Source organism: Gasterosteus aculeatus, chromosome 8, assembly GCF_964276395.1.
Source record: "Gasterosteus aculeatus chromosome 8, fGasAcu3.hap1.1, whole genome shotgun sequence".
Classification (NCBI taxonomy): Eukaryota; Metazoa; Chordata; class Actinopteri; order Perciformes; family Gasterosteidae; genus Gasterosteus; species Gasterosteus aculeatus.
Window position 1 is genome coordinate 12,524,717 of NC_135695.1, and position 14,961 is coordinate 12,539,677.

A 14,961-nucleotide genomic window follows, 5' to 3' on the forward strand; every position below is an offset into this window, starting at 1 on the left:
AGGCATTGATACGCGGTGTCCTTTCTAGTTCTAGCCTGGGGACAATGAGAGGCGTCGCACCCATAAACCCATCGTCTATGAAAAAGAATAAAGATCCTCTCACGTGAGTGAAAGATGAGCAGAAGGTGCTGTGTCATATGTCTAAAGGGGGGGGGGGGGGGGGGGGGGGAGGAAGGGGGGGGGGCATCTCTCCGACTATTAAAGTCTATGTACGACACTGACTGCAGATAAAGTGAGTGAATATAAACACCTCATACAGATGAGACCTTGAATGGATTTAAGTGTACTCTAATGACTTTGATTACATGTGGTCTACTGATGCAGGGTTTTGTTAGCAAACACAAACACGCCCCAACAGTTACATACCTCTTTTTTGCATGAAGCTGAAGAGGTCATCCAGAAACTCTTTTCTCTTTGGGTCCCTGTCCAGTTCATATAACTGTGGAGGAGGGAGACGGATTTAGATTATTTATGATTTAATTCAAAATGCAACACATGTTTGAGATCTGACGTTGCATGAAAAAGCAGAGGAACACCAGGGGGGGGCGCGGGGTCACATGATGAATCTGAATCACAATAATAACATCAGTTCCCTCTGATCAAAAGAAGACAGAGGAATTGCTGTGGACCCGTCTGGCTTGATGAGAACCTGATGTGGGTCCAGCTGCTGGCGAGGCCCTGGGCTCAGGAAACATTCGCTGAAAGCTGCCAGTTAAAGTGCGGGCGCCAACTCGGGGGACTACAGAGAGGCCATTGAAATTTCCCCAGCCCAGTTTGCCTGTGTGATAGTGAACGTCTTTCTAAGTATGTGTCACATCTAACAGGTGCTCCACCGTCGGTGGGAAAGCAGTGGAGCGGCGTCGGGCATCGTACTCGAGGCGTTCAGTTACACCTACATATGTCACACAGTACCTCTTTCGAGGTCACGGGGTGTTACAAACTGTGAAACTGCACATTATTACTACGCAGATACAACGATTTGATACAAAATGTATTTACTAAAACCAAAACAAACTGCGTTCTCATTTGAGTCATTTTATATTAATTAAGATTTAGTTGGTAAATCCATTCACGCCACCTGAATGCCAAGTGAGGGTGAATGAACAAAAACATTCTGCCGTGAGCCACTAAAGTATTTCTGCGTTTGGTTTAAAGCACCCAGCCAAAGGCTGGTATGATTAGTGACAGTCGTGGCCTCTTACCGCTAACAGACTGCCCCTCGTTGTGGCTTTCACCCTCATTAGCGACACCATGAGATCTTACAGTCTTAGCTGGGGGAACAGAGTAGAGAATGAGGAGGGTTGAGGTGGGGGATGCTGACTAATGTACAGGCCTGCTAGCAAAGGGCTGAGGGGAGGTGGGGGCTGTAATTACAGGATGCATGCATTTTGTGAAGTGCCGCACCATAAATCTTTGGAATTACTCCCTAAACGCCCCCCCCCTCCCGGCCATGTTGTTTTATTGGCTCTCCACCACCAACTCTCTCTCTCCTGATCACGCAAACAAATACAAACAAGGTCGGACTGACTAACGCGTCAGATGTGGCGACGTGGCACGAGAAGCCCTCTCTGCGATAACGTCGCCCATCGGTGCGCCGCCGCACAGAAGGAACGATCGGATCTGGAGATTGTCACGTCCCTCCGCAGCAATTAAAAAGGCCACGTAGGCCGGAGCAGCGCTACAGCGTGGACACGGCCGTGTGTCGATTAGTTTCACCGTTTCCCTGACAACCGAATGGGCTGTCACCCCTCACAGTCTACGGTGTAAACACGCTCACAGTATCTCCCCCTCCTACGGGTGCATATCCAGTTTCGAGTCTCATTCAGTGCTCGCGGTTATCGGGGACACGGACGCGGCATCCTGCTTTGTGTTGATGAACATGTGACTAGAATCTACAATAAAATCTCGCTGCTTTCACCTTGCGTTTCTTACGCCATGTTTGGGACGTATTACTATTGAAGGTTCCCCTGTAAAGATGGGGGGGGAAACGACCGTATTTGAGATGGATTGACGCCTTTCCTTTCTTGATCAGCATGCAGGAGTTTCTGTTAGCAATGTGAGACACGGCGGACACGCAGCCAAATACAATCAAATAACTGGGATAGTATTAGAATGATCAGCAATCAGGAACATTTATTACCAAAATATGTACACAACAAAACAGGATGTACAGTTGTGCCGTTTGGTGGAACAAGCGTCATCCAAATACTTTCAGCACACATAATGTCAGTAGTTGGATCGATGTGGCTGACTGAGAAAAACATCTCGATTAAATACCATGAGAAGGGGAAGATTTCCAAGGAACGTTTAGGACAAAGTTAACAACAAACAAATACACTAGATTCAGTAGATTCAGTCCCAAACAGCAGCTGGTAACAGACCAGATGCATTATGGAGAGCTATATGGGTGATGATGACATCATCGCAGTGAGACACCTGGTTGAGCAGCCAGGATCTTGTCCAACCGGCACCACAACTGCAGTCATCATCGTCGTATATATCAAACATGTTCTTTGTTTTTCCCTCAATGTTTCCTCAGGCCTTTTGCTCTTTGTTTTTATGTCCTGTCTTTGTCGCTCTTCTAGCAGCTTCCCACTCATTCTGATTATCTCTCCCTCGTTTAGCCACATGGACATAATACCTGTGAACCCACATCCCCCTCCTAACACACACACACACACACACACACACACACACACACACACACACACACACACACACACACACACACACACACACACACACACACACACACACACACACACACACACACACACACACACACACACACACACACACACACACACACACACACACAGAGAGAGAGAGAGAGAGAGAGAGAGAAAGAAAGAGCGAGAAGGATTTTATCATCATGAGGTAGGTGTTCCATACTTATATAGGTTTCCATGCCTATAGTGTGTGCACAGGGGCGGGGACCTAGATAAGCGACTAGAAACTGGGCCAACTGGTAATGCTGGGAGCCAGTTAACGCCCCATCAACAAATCCCCTGCAACTGAAAAAGCCTATTAAAATTTGTTTAAGCTGGATGGTTTGTAGCACTTTACTATTCAAAACGGTTATATTGTTTTAACTTAGAACTAAAAAAAACAAACCGGAGAGAGAGTTGCAGATGAAAAACATATGGATCTGTAGCAAACTTAATAGCAACAGAGACTGATCTGACTTGTTCTGGGGACAAAAAAGTGACAGCAGAGGTGAAGAAGTGAAGCAATCGCAGTCCGACGAGACGTCCGAGCTCTCAGCCACACACGGACACGCACTCAGCGCTCATGACGGACTGCTGTCTGATCACTTCCTGCCCCGGCCGGGCGGGAGGGTCAGCGAGAACTCGTGCGGAGATGAATTATTAAAAGGCCGGACAACAAAGTGGTTTTATACCGCAAATAATCAGTAACCAAAGAGCAGCAGGGGGAGGCTCCCTCCCAAGCAAATGGAAGTTAGCGAGCCGGGGGCACAAGTGTCACACAGCAGCTTTGCAACTAAAAACCCAAACTGACAGGAGGCCGGTCTGTCGTCTGCATGCTCATTTACACCTGCCAACCACCCGGAGGTCAAGCTGACTGACACTCACACACACACACACACACACCTTCAGACTCTGAGTGGAAGCTTGTCCAATTTTAAAAGTGTGAAGGAGACACATGGTTAAAACTTGTTAACTAAAAAAACATTAAAATACACTTTGTAGCAACTTTGTTCGGCAGTCAAATTTAGCTCAATTCAACACTACTCTAGTTTATTTTCATGGCAGTTATAATGTTTCTTTGTTTGGGGTACAGAAATAAAACGATGAGGCGTGGTTAATATTTAAAGAAATCAGGTTCACACTGTGAACAGTTCCCCTTTCACTCAAAGCTGGACGACCAGTTGCACAATTAATATTAATCTTTTTTTTCTTTTCCCCATGAAAGAGATTAGGATGAAAATATTTGGTTTTACCTGATGTTAATGGTTAGCTACAGCCTCGTATAGGCAAGGTCACATTGTGGTAAACATATCGAAAGGATTACAGGTCAACTGTTAAAAAAAAAAAGACAATGATGCAACGATGAGTGGTGGAGTTTCACCGAGCCAATTTGTAATGATTAAAGAGAGGGGGAAGGGAGCGCATGACTAGCAGGGAGAGGGATCGGGGGGGTCTCGATGCAGCTCGTGAACACATGATCAGCCATATTCAAACACGGCATTGTTCCAGGCCAAAGCCCTTTTATGGGTGTCATTAATGCACCAAAGCAACCACAAGCAGCAGCACGGCACGGCCTCCGTGCTCCCACAAAGAAAATATAGAGCTTTGATACCACGGTTAACCAGACACCTGGAGAGCTGAAATCCCCTACGACACAAATAGACTACTTTTCAGACTGCGCATTGTTAGAAAATAAATCAAATTCCTTGAAAAGGGCCGAGCCCTTGAGTAACTTGACAGTGGGACTGGCTGGTAAACCAGATATTATAAAAACACTTCAACCGATTTTATAATCTCTGTTTTGCTTGAGTGAAAATGATACAAAAAGTATCGGGTTGAAGTGACAAGCCCATGTTCTTGTTTTCCTTTCTCATTGTGCGCAGGATTCAGTTTTGCTACCGTTTGAACAAAACTTTCAAGTCATCTGTTAATTAAACAATGAAACCAGAGCTCTGACGCGTTTTCTTTCTCAGGACATGTTGGCGATCACTACACACCTTTGATTGAGCGCTACGGATTTCACGCCTCTTTTTTGAGAAGTTGTCAAGAAAAATAACATATATAAACCGCTGAGCTCTAAAAGTTAAAATTAGCCACCACCTTTTGTGGTACATCGCTACACTAGGGAGAAAATCTAAAGTACTTTCATGTGATTCTAATTACTATCTGGAAAATAACATAATCTAGTCAGTAATCTGAGATCTGAATGTGGCAGAAACTACAGCCCCCCCCCCACACACGCACACACAATTAACAGCAACAATTGATTGCAGATGCAAGCAACGTTTTCTTATTGATCAAGTCAGGATTAACACATCATAATCCTAATTGACCAGATGACCTCGTAAAATCCACTCCATCGACTGAAGATGAGGAGCCAACGGCCTGATGAGACAAACAACAACGATGCGACCGACTGTATCCGACCTCACCATATCTGCTACCTTTACACTTAAGCCCTAAACATAAAAGGGCCGCGATGTGAGGTAGGAAGACAGTAAGAACGAAAAAGGCATAGATACTGAATAAATACAACAAATAAAACACAACGTCCATGATCTGCGAGATTTACTCCATCCCAACTTTTTAACCCCTCGGCTGCAAATGACACCAGAATCCACATGATGTGCCAGTAAATCAATCATCTCCTAATTATGGCGCAAGAAGTTGTGACCGAGGCAGCGACTCCTGCGCAGGGCTTTACCAAAGGAGCTTTTTATAAATGGCTTCGGTCCGACATAACTGGGGACACTGTATCGCCTGCTGACACTTGATCATGACCGGGACATGAAACCAGTATGAGCGCTATCTCACGCTAACATGCTACAAACCATTCCTGCCTGCTGCCGTCAGCTGGCGTTTCCCCGTAGATTTGGATACGAATTACAAACAGCGGCCAGCTTTCCCAGGGCTTCCCAGTTTGATGTATGTCGCTGTAAGCAATCTGTTGTAACCACACAGCTAATGAGTGGTAATGCAATGACGGATGCCCAAATCGGACACGGGAAAGCTGTGCAGACCCAACGAGGGGAAGTGGGTGTAACAGTGAATTAAGATTATGAATCAGTTTTTCAGAGCGCGAGCAAATTATTGGCACCACGCTAGGCGACAGTTATCTGGTGCTCACATTCCCCCACAAATGTCTTTACACGAGATGAATATCTCCAAATGAGCCTGACTCTTAAAACGTTTGGGAACTGCTGACCTAGATAATAATCTAATGTACTTTAGCATGAAGGTATTCATTCAGCGCCAGCGCCGATGCAGTTGTGACGTTTGTGTCTGAAAGCAGAAAGATGGGGACATAGATAGCAGCGGGTTCAGGCGAAGGTCTGTCACGGTGCTTGTGTATAAACAGGATGAAGACATGCGAGAGATGGCACATGGCCAGTTCCCACTCCGGCAATCAGAGTGATGAATGGGCACCCAAGGAGTTTAATGGTGGACAGGGGGCCTTAAAAAAAAGCATACCTGGCACACCCAGATATCTGCCCACGTGGGTCACCAGAGAGCTATATGTCGCGGCCACATGGCAAATCCTCCACAAATCAATATGTGGATGGGTTGCAGTTTGACCTCACGCCTGTCATGTATGGATACAGGGAACAGGAAAGAAAGGCTCCTGCATTGTCACAGACCTGCTGATGAACCTATAGCGTCCTGTCTATCTCAATCTCTTCTATTTTTCCCTTTGGTATTACATTACTTCATTTACTGCCATCAATCTGTCTGTCAATGAGTGAAATGGCACGACATTATCAACTGGAACAGGACTGTGTGTGACATCAATGCTTATTGTTATCACGCATGGATGCGTGTGTTTTCTATAGCTGTAAAAGTTGTCCTTGTGTATCTGCGTGTCTCAAACGTAATATGAATGGTTTTATAGGTAAAGGTAAAGCATTGCATGCACTTAGCAGGGCGCTGAAACTGTTACAGAGCTAAATAGTATTCAGCCATGATCAGTTATTAGTCACTCTGTGGCTTTCTTGCTATGCCGTGTGAAAACCGAATGCAGAGGACACTACTTGTGTCCGTATTAAGAACATAGCCATGCCCAAATCACAAATTAATTTCATCCATTCTCTCATACGGACAAGACAGGACACCTATTGCTGTCAAATGTGATCATGGAAAAATGAGAAAATGTAGCCTGCTCTACATAATGTTTGAGTAATTGATTGCAGAGACCTTGAGAACATGCAGCAAACTATCTTTATGTGCGTTTGACCTATTTCATAATTGATTCTTTCAGGAATGAAAGCTTTCAGCACACGCTACCTTTGCATCTGAAGGAAACAGCACACAGGCACTGCTTCTGTTCAAATTGATGCCTCCCTTGAGTCGCACTATGAAAATACGTCCCTTAAAAGTTTAGCTTGTTGACAACAACAACGATTCAGTGCAGCTAAGCTTATATTAGGATGCAAGACCAGAAAGGAAAAACTCCCAGATCAAGACCACCATTCTCACAAAGCAGTGACAGAGATAATGAAATCGTCTCTCTGACTCATTTTCTCATTCTGTGTGAACATACTAGGAGGAAGCTTGATGGAGTGTGCTAAACCAGAAGACCCACACAACATAACTCAGCAGCCAAAGAAAGACAGGACGAAGGAGGTCGCCTCAGCCTCTACGCAATCTTTGTTTACATTCCTGCTCCAACCCCCCTCTCCTCCTCCGGAGTGAGTGCTTGCCAATTTCTCGAATCCCCATGGCTGTACGGTTTGTGAGATCAGCTTTGTGCTGCACGCTGCACACAATCATAATGCCACGAAGAGCTTCACAGTCGAAACAAGCATATTCTACTTGGCAGCTCCTCCGAGCACAATGAAATAAACGTATGAATAAATAAAACCACAGCTCTTCCTGCTCCCTATGTGACACCTACTGCTTCTCCTCCTGTGCTGTTCCTCCTCCACTCAACAGGACCTGAAGGGATCTTTTCATGCAGCCTGGACCTTTGTTTTGGGCCTTTTGTTCCCATGCAATGAACAGGGCCTATTAAACTCAGTTTCTTTATGTTGAACACAGGATCAGCCCACACAAAAGGTTTTTACAGGCCTAACAAAATAAATGAAATGAAAACTCCTCTGTGCTGGTAAACGCCTGCAGACTCCAGCTCAGAGAACCGGTTCGAAGTACACAAATGAATGAATGTTGAGATGTACTCTGAAATAAATCGATTACAGCCAAGTTAATGCATTGGAGAAAAACAGTGTGTGAAATGTGGCTTGACAAGTAGTGCAAAGACATAGCATTACAATTCCTAAACATAGTGTGACTTAGTTTTCCGTAAAGAGCAAAAAGGCTGTTGGATTTGAGGATAGAGGACGACATACCGTCAGATAAATGGAAAACAATTGATTCATTCCAGGATGTCAGCACAAGAGACATTGCGAATTTCATATACTTCAATTATATAAATTCACAGAACATTTTCGTTTAACCTTTGCATTAGCTTTCTTTTTGAATGAGCAAATCTACAGCTGTGAAAATGCACACGTTCATATAAAATGCCAAGGCAACATCGTCCGTCCTTTTCATACAACCTTGCGGCAGATCAAAAGGCTGGAAAGAAACTACAGAGGAATATAAACCTGAAGAGCACTTATCAGACAGCTGTATCAGCAGAAACCTGATGGGCAATCCCAATAAGTGTCGCTCCCAATTGGCTCTCATTCGAGCTACACTTCCTGTTGTCACTAACAGCCCCTTCCCCCAACTCCCAATGAGAGTGTGTGTGTGTGTGTGTGTGTGTGTGTGTGTGTGTGTGAGAGAGAGAGAGAGCAATTTAATGTTTAATGCCAACTCCCCTCCACTCGCCCTGATCATGGTGAGTGCCATGAATTTTTAAAGACATCCCTACTTTACTGTCCATCTGGGCTCCATCTGCCCAGCTGCCGGTGTTAAAGCAGACAGAAACACAGGAGAGGAGACATCAAAGGCTCTGCATGGCCTTTGGACCCGTTCTGGCCTGAGGACGACGTTGTTTATATAAGGGGGCGTAAGGAGTGGGGAAGTTATGTGAATGTATATCATCGGTTTCACTACGTTAATAAAACTAGATTGCATAAGTACATCCACAGAAATAGCGTTGCAAAAAATGAGTCCTGACGTCCCTCATATTTCAGTCCAGCAGCTAGACAACAGGGTTATCTGGGAAGCCATTAGTAAGGAATTAGTAGGAAAACTCATGGAAAATGATGCCAGCGTAACTAATGTGCCTCACGTCAGTAAAACATTTAGTTCTCATCTGGATGAACCCAGTACTATAATATTATAATGCTGCATAATAGTGCTCAATCACTCAATTACATGATTCATTTTTAGGTTTTCCTAAGCAACAAAAATACTCAGGCCTAGGAGATGGGATAAAACCACAATGTGTTTGTTGGCTTGGTTACACGCGGGACAGCGGTTGCTGGGTTAAAGTCCCACGTTTGTTTGACCCAGACAACCTCCCCTCCCACAGAGCCCATTACGGACTTTCATCCCCCTAATGCCACTACAGTTGCTCTGCTCTGAACACGGTTCGATGGGTTTACTGTGGCGGTCTCATATAGATGAGGACGGGTGCTTCAGTCGTATCAAACGCAGAGGGACACTGATCAACCGTTGGTATTTGAAGAGTTGGGAGTGAGAACAGGTTGGTATGGGGGGGCGGGGGGGTCAAGGGTTGCAGTGGTATCACTGAAATAACTCTGCTGAGGCTGAACGAGCATTCCACCAGCAGCACAAATTAGTTTCAATTACAAAATGATGCAACGACGCTGGCATAATCCGATAGCCGCATGAATCTTTGTCCTTTGATTAACTCCTCTGCACGCTGCAACCGGCAGGACACGGCTAGCTTGATTTAGTCTGACCTTTCAGCTGAGAGCAGCAGAGAGAGAGAAAGGTAGCCGGCTGATCCACCAGGAATGCACGTCGGGCCCTGGCTGATATAGCTCTCACTCACACTCACACACACACACACACACACACACACACACACACTCACACACTCACACACTCACACACTCACACACACACACACACACACACACACACACACACACACACACACACACACACACACACACACCGCCTGAAGGCAAACCTCACCTAAAAGGGGGAGGTTTTCATGCATGCTTCCTCACCCACATGGCACCTTACATTGAAATTATTCTTTATTTATCCTGTTGAATTAGATTTACTTTATCACATATGCATTTGTTGAATTAGTTTGATTACAATCCGGTTGTTCTATTTTGTATTTGAACTCACTGATGCAACTCTTTGCTTACGTGGAGTATTTTTTCTTTTTTTTTGTGACGCACATAGTCACAGTCTAAAGTGATATTGTGACGTAACAAACGTCATCGAATTTAACGTAGCAGAGGAAAGGGCCGTTTGGAAAAGGTCCAACTGCTGCCAACTGATAGAGGCACTCAGCGTCTGTGCTGAGGATCTGGGGTTCCCAATGGCCACATTATCACCCTCCCTCAGGCACATTCCAACAGCCTCCACCCACCTGCCCAAAATAAACGGTGTAGCCTTAACCCCTTCCCCCCCCGCCCAGTGGGCCCTCCAGAGCACACAGTTTAACTGCAGAACACGCTCACAATGCTGTGGATCAAGGCTTTCTCCCAGCGTTGGAGCGGATATCTTCTAATGTGAAGAAGAAGAAAAAAAACACATCAATTGCATTTAAGGCATTTTGTCATGTAGACAAGAGAGCAAACTATATGATCCCCTCTGGTTAAAGGGCCGGGTCATACTGCATGTAACGCTAAATTTAAGAATAACCAACTCCCTTCCTGGTCTGCAAAATAATACTAAATGTGCGCGTAATTACAAAAAGAGACCATTATGACGGAAATGGAAAGCCCACCTTCAACCAGATGTGTGCCATGCTCAAAGCACTGAGTCGTTATCCAGTTGTTAAGGTGTGCTGTTACTACACTATTGGTGACCAGGTCTTTAGTCAGAGTTTTAGGATCACGAGTTCATTGTCCCTTTATCGCATTCCTGCCTCAACAGGCAGCTGCTGGATACTCAACATTAATGTGTAGGAGCAAGGTGGGGAGCACAACATTTTAAACAAAACATCCCAGAATGTGATGTCTGTTCAGAATGTCTGTTCCGTCTTTGAGGGCGTGTTAAATATTGCAATGAGCCGTTTGAAGGTTTAGTTCGGATTGTTATGTGTGTTTGAGTAATGAGTGGTTTCGTTGCTTAAGCTTTCTTAGCCTCAACAGCTGCATCTTATTTCATTTTTTTAAGGATGTTTCAGGAAGCTGCACATCTACGTGCGTGCAGCCAAGCATGTTAGGACATTTTGTTTTGGTCTTTTATGACTCACAGCTATTACAGATATCACAATATCATTTCAACATTTTATGTTTCTCAATGCCAACGCATTAGGAAACTGTTCTATGTATTTAACTGTCTTCTTTCACATGAAAAGAAACAAACAAATGGCGACTTGAGGTAAAAAAAGAAGAAGATGAGAAATGCTACTACAAATAAATGAAAGATAAAATCACTGAGTCTGATTTGCATGGGCTTTGAATCATCAGGGGGCACACCGCCTTCCTCTGCCATTATTAGTAACCACTGTAGTCATCCATGGGCCAGATGAGTTGTGTGTGAATCCTGTATTCACCACAATATAAACTAGAAGCACTGCTGAGGTTGAATGGAATGAATAGATGTCACCGGTTATGCTTTGCTTCCCGTTGGTCAGAATGCAGGTTTTAAAAGACTCTGTCCCACCTCAGGAGGAGGAGGAGTTTGACATTGTTTGGGCGTGGCATTGTTTTCAATCCGCTTTGGATTCAGCGGCACTATCTCAGCGGCCAATATTCTGGGCGACTTGATTATAAAACTGTTGGCGACTGACTGACATCTCATGATAAAAATGTTCCTACCTGACGTATGAAAACCACCAACTGTTGAGAGCATCAATTCAAGTTATTAATCACATGGCTTTGCAGAGGGGTAGGGGAACCATTTAGAGAAACAAGATGTAGGTTTTAGGAGAGTTATAATCTATACGCTGTGTAATTACAAAAAAAAAAAAAAGAGGCCTTAAATTACAGAATAGATGGTTGGGTTTAAAAATAAAGCACGGAGTGGGGTTTAAGTTGTTTACCTCTAACATACAGAAGTCATCAACGTAAATTCCTGAAATGAGGAACTGCCCCTCAGCTATGTGCATGAAATATAGTTACAGCCCATGAGGAGTATTTCAATTTAAATAGTTTCCATTGTGTCAACTGGTTTAGCATGAAACAGTGGCTCGGTTGTATGCCACACTTTAATCCCATTCAAGTAGCCCGAAAGGAATTTACGAATACATTCATTCAAGAACAAATAATAATTGCCATCATCTCAAATGCATTTATAGAGGCTATTCATTTCATACTGTACTAATTGTGGGTAGCGGTATCTTTTTAGATACAAGATGAGTATGAACTGTGAGAAGCCAAATATGAGGCAATGAAAAGTGTTGAAGTATCAAAACAAGTTGTTGTTTTTATTGCTGGTGAACAGGGACTTTACCTTACTTGGTTCTTTCGTCCCCTTGTCTCTAAGTCTATTTTTAATCAGCAGCACTCCACATGAACTTGTTGACAGACAGAAAACTGATCAAGTAAACAGCCCGTCCTATTCCTCCGGGGCCTCACTCATAATATCCAGCCCACTAGTGTGTTTACAGTAAACGCCAGCATGGTGGATCTGTTAAAAGGCATCCTTCCCCTCTCCCCGCCAAACCCCTTTTCTCCCGCGTCTCCAAATCAGCTGGCTTTCATTTCACTCTCAGGCCACTTTAGTTAGTAAATGTTAAGTTTTACCAAGTGCAAGTTTAGACCAGAACCTTTCTACAGGGCTATTGTGTCAGGACTTAAAAGCCAAAGCGTGTTATTTTAACACATTGGCTGATTTCTTCAATGTTCGAAAGTGCAGAGGTGAAGGCCAGATGCAAGTCATTGGTCAACACCCAACGTTGTAGAATTCACGTGGATCCTTTGTCTTATACGGCAGCTGAATTTATGATCTAAGGTTCTAGCCGACATAGTTCTTCACAGTGAAAACAACACTGCAGGATATGGAATGCCGTTTTAGTCAAAATTAAATAAATGAATAAATACGTAAATACATGAAATATGCATTTGAAATACATCATGTCATGGTACTTTTATTTCATAATGCCGTTTTACATTTCACGTTCTTATATGCAAATCAGGGGGCGTGGCTACATCTAACATTCAGAACAGAAAACAGAGCCGTGTGCAAAAGAAGGCGGGCTAAGGGACGCAAGATTAGCGCTGGTACTACAAGCACAGGTGCTGGACGCCCGCTTCTGGATATTCCTGGCGACAAGCTGGCTAACTTTGTGTTGTCCGGTCTATCAACCCGAGAAATCCAATATCCAGGAATATCCAGAGGCGGGCGTCCAGCACCTGTGCTTGTAGTACCAGCGCTAATCTTGCGTCCCTTAGCCAGCCTTCTTTTGCACACGGCTCTGTTGTCTGTTCTGAATGTTAGATGTAGCCACGCCCCCTGATTTGCATATAATAACGTGAAATGTAAAACGGCATTATGAAATAAGTCTCTGGAAATGAAAAACGGCATTATGAAATAAAAGACTCTGGAAATGAAAAGTGGCATTATGAAATAAAAGTACCATGAAATAATTAAATGTATTTAATATTTATGTATTTATTGCCTCATTTATTTATTTCATGATGTATTTCAAATGCATATTTCATGTATTTGCGTATTTATTCATTTATTTAATTTTGACTAAAACGGCATTCCATAGCAGGAGACTTTGGATTGACTGAACCTCCAATAGAATAGTCAATCTACATGTAGTAGTCAATTTAAGTAAGAAAAACCCACCAGGCAGAGAGAAGAGAGGTGGTAAATAAAGAAATACAAAGACCTACTTGTCTGAACTGCTCCTCGAAGGTCCAGTCTCCATGGTCCTGCACGCCCAGATGGCTGCGGGCCGCGTGGGCAGGCGGGATAGCTGAGCGGGGCTCCTGTTCGACACTTGGACGGGCTTTCAGCAGCTGGGAGTGTGGGTGCAGTTGTCGGTGGGGCAGCAGCAGGATGCCCTTCCCGGGAGCCACTGCGTCGTGACCCGTCGGCAGACCCCCTTCCGCCAGGTCGTCATCGAAATCCTCTTCCATCTCGCCTTCAAAGTCCTCCTCGTCCCATTTATGTTTGCTGTGCGTATTAAAAACAGATTATGGTTCACAGGCTCAGGCCCATTGGCACAGATTAAATATTACATTGAGCAGAGAATTCCGTACTCACATTTGCTCCTCCTCGTCGGACCCCATCATGTCCTTGTAATGCTCCTCGCCGTCTTCGTTCTCGTCGTCGTCGTCATCATCGCCTTCATCCTCGCCGCCGCTGCTGCGCTCCGACATGGGGCTGTCCGACACCCGCTGCAGCCCGGCCGCCGCAGCACGCATGGCCGCCAGTGCCGCCATCTGGGCCTGCTCAGCCTCGGGGGCGGGGCATCCCATCGGCTCATCCCCTCCTCCGACTATCGTGCGGACCTGAGTGTGTTGGGCGGCGACCTGCTGCTGTAGCTGCTGCTGCTGCTGCTCCATCAGCAGCTTGGCCCTCTGCTGCCGGTGCAGGTTCTCCATGACGGCCTGCAGCTTCATCTCCGGGGGAAAACGGCGCAAAGCTCAGCTGCCTTCCTCCCCCACTGAAGCAGTACCAGTCCCGGGGCCGGTCCGGGGACGTTTGTCAATCCCAGCAGCAGGCTGGAGCTTTAAAGGTTATGGTTTGGAAGCGGAAGGAGGAGGGGTGGAGGTGGGGGTGGTGTGGGGGGCTGATTGGTCTGAGCTCTCACAAAGGTCAGCTGCAGTTCTGGAGACAGGGGACTCTCTCTTGTATCAGTGGTTTCTCCCTGCAGCTTAGGGAGAAATCAAAGCCGACAGCAGAGCCGAGTCCCGCAGACACTCGGTGAGGCACGAGTAACGGAAGTGAAGGAAGGAGGACGAGAGTCTGCTGACAGATTACAAAGACCTGGGGGAGAGCAAGAACAACAGTGTCAGACTGCTACTTCCTCACCGTCTGTTAACATCAGCACCTCCAGTTAAGGAGCAACAGCTTTTTTGTTTCATCAAACTTTCCATTTATTATCTCTGAAGTGGACATCTTCTCTTGCTCCTGCAACCTGATACAGAGAAATCCAAATCTACAGTCTTATCTTGTATGTGATGAGATTCTGTTATTTCAT

The 14,961-nt window shown here is 45.1% G+C and overlaps 1 protein-coding gene across 3 annotated transcripts in view; it reads right to left on the reverse strand.

The window, feature by feature from the left end:
• arid3a (AT-rich interactive domain 3A) overlaps positions 1–14,961 on the reverse strand; it is a 33,823-nt gene that overhangs the window by 8,743 nt on the left and 10,119 nt on the right. For all 3 annotated transcript variants that reach the window (XM_040185392.2, XM_040185393.2, XM_040185394.2), the window contains exons 2-4: positions 14,022–14,747; positions 13,649–13,931; positions 367–439 (exon numbers count right to left, since the gene is read on the reverse strand). In XM_040185392.2, coding sequence (XP_040041326.2) covers positions 367–439; positions 13,649–13,931; positions 14,022–14,380 — 715 coding nt within the window. In that variant the 5' untranslated portion in view covers positions 14,381–14,747. The remainder of the gene's footprint in view (positions 1–366; positions 440–13,648; positions 13,932–14,021; positions 14,748–14,961) is intronic.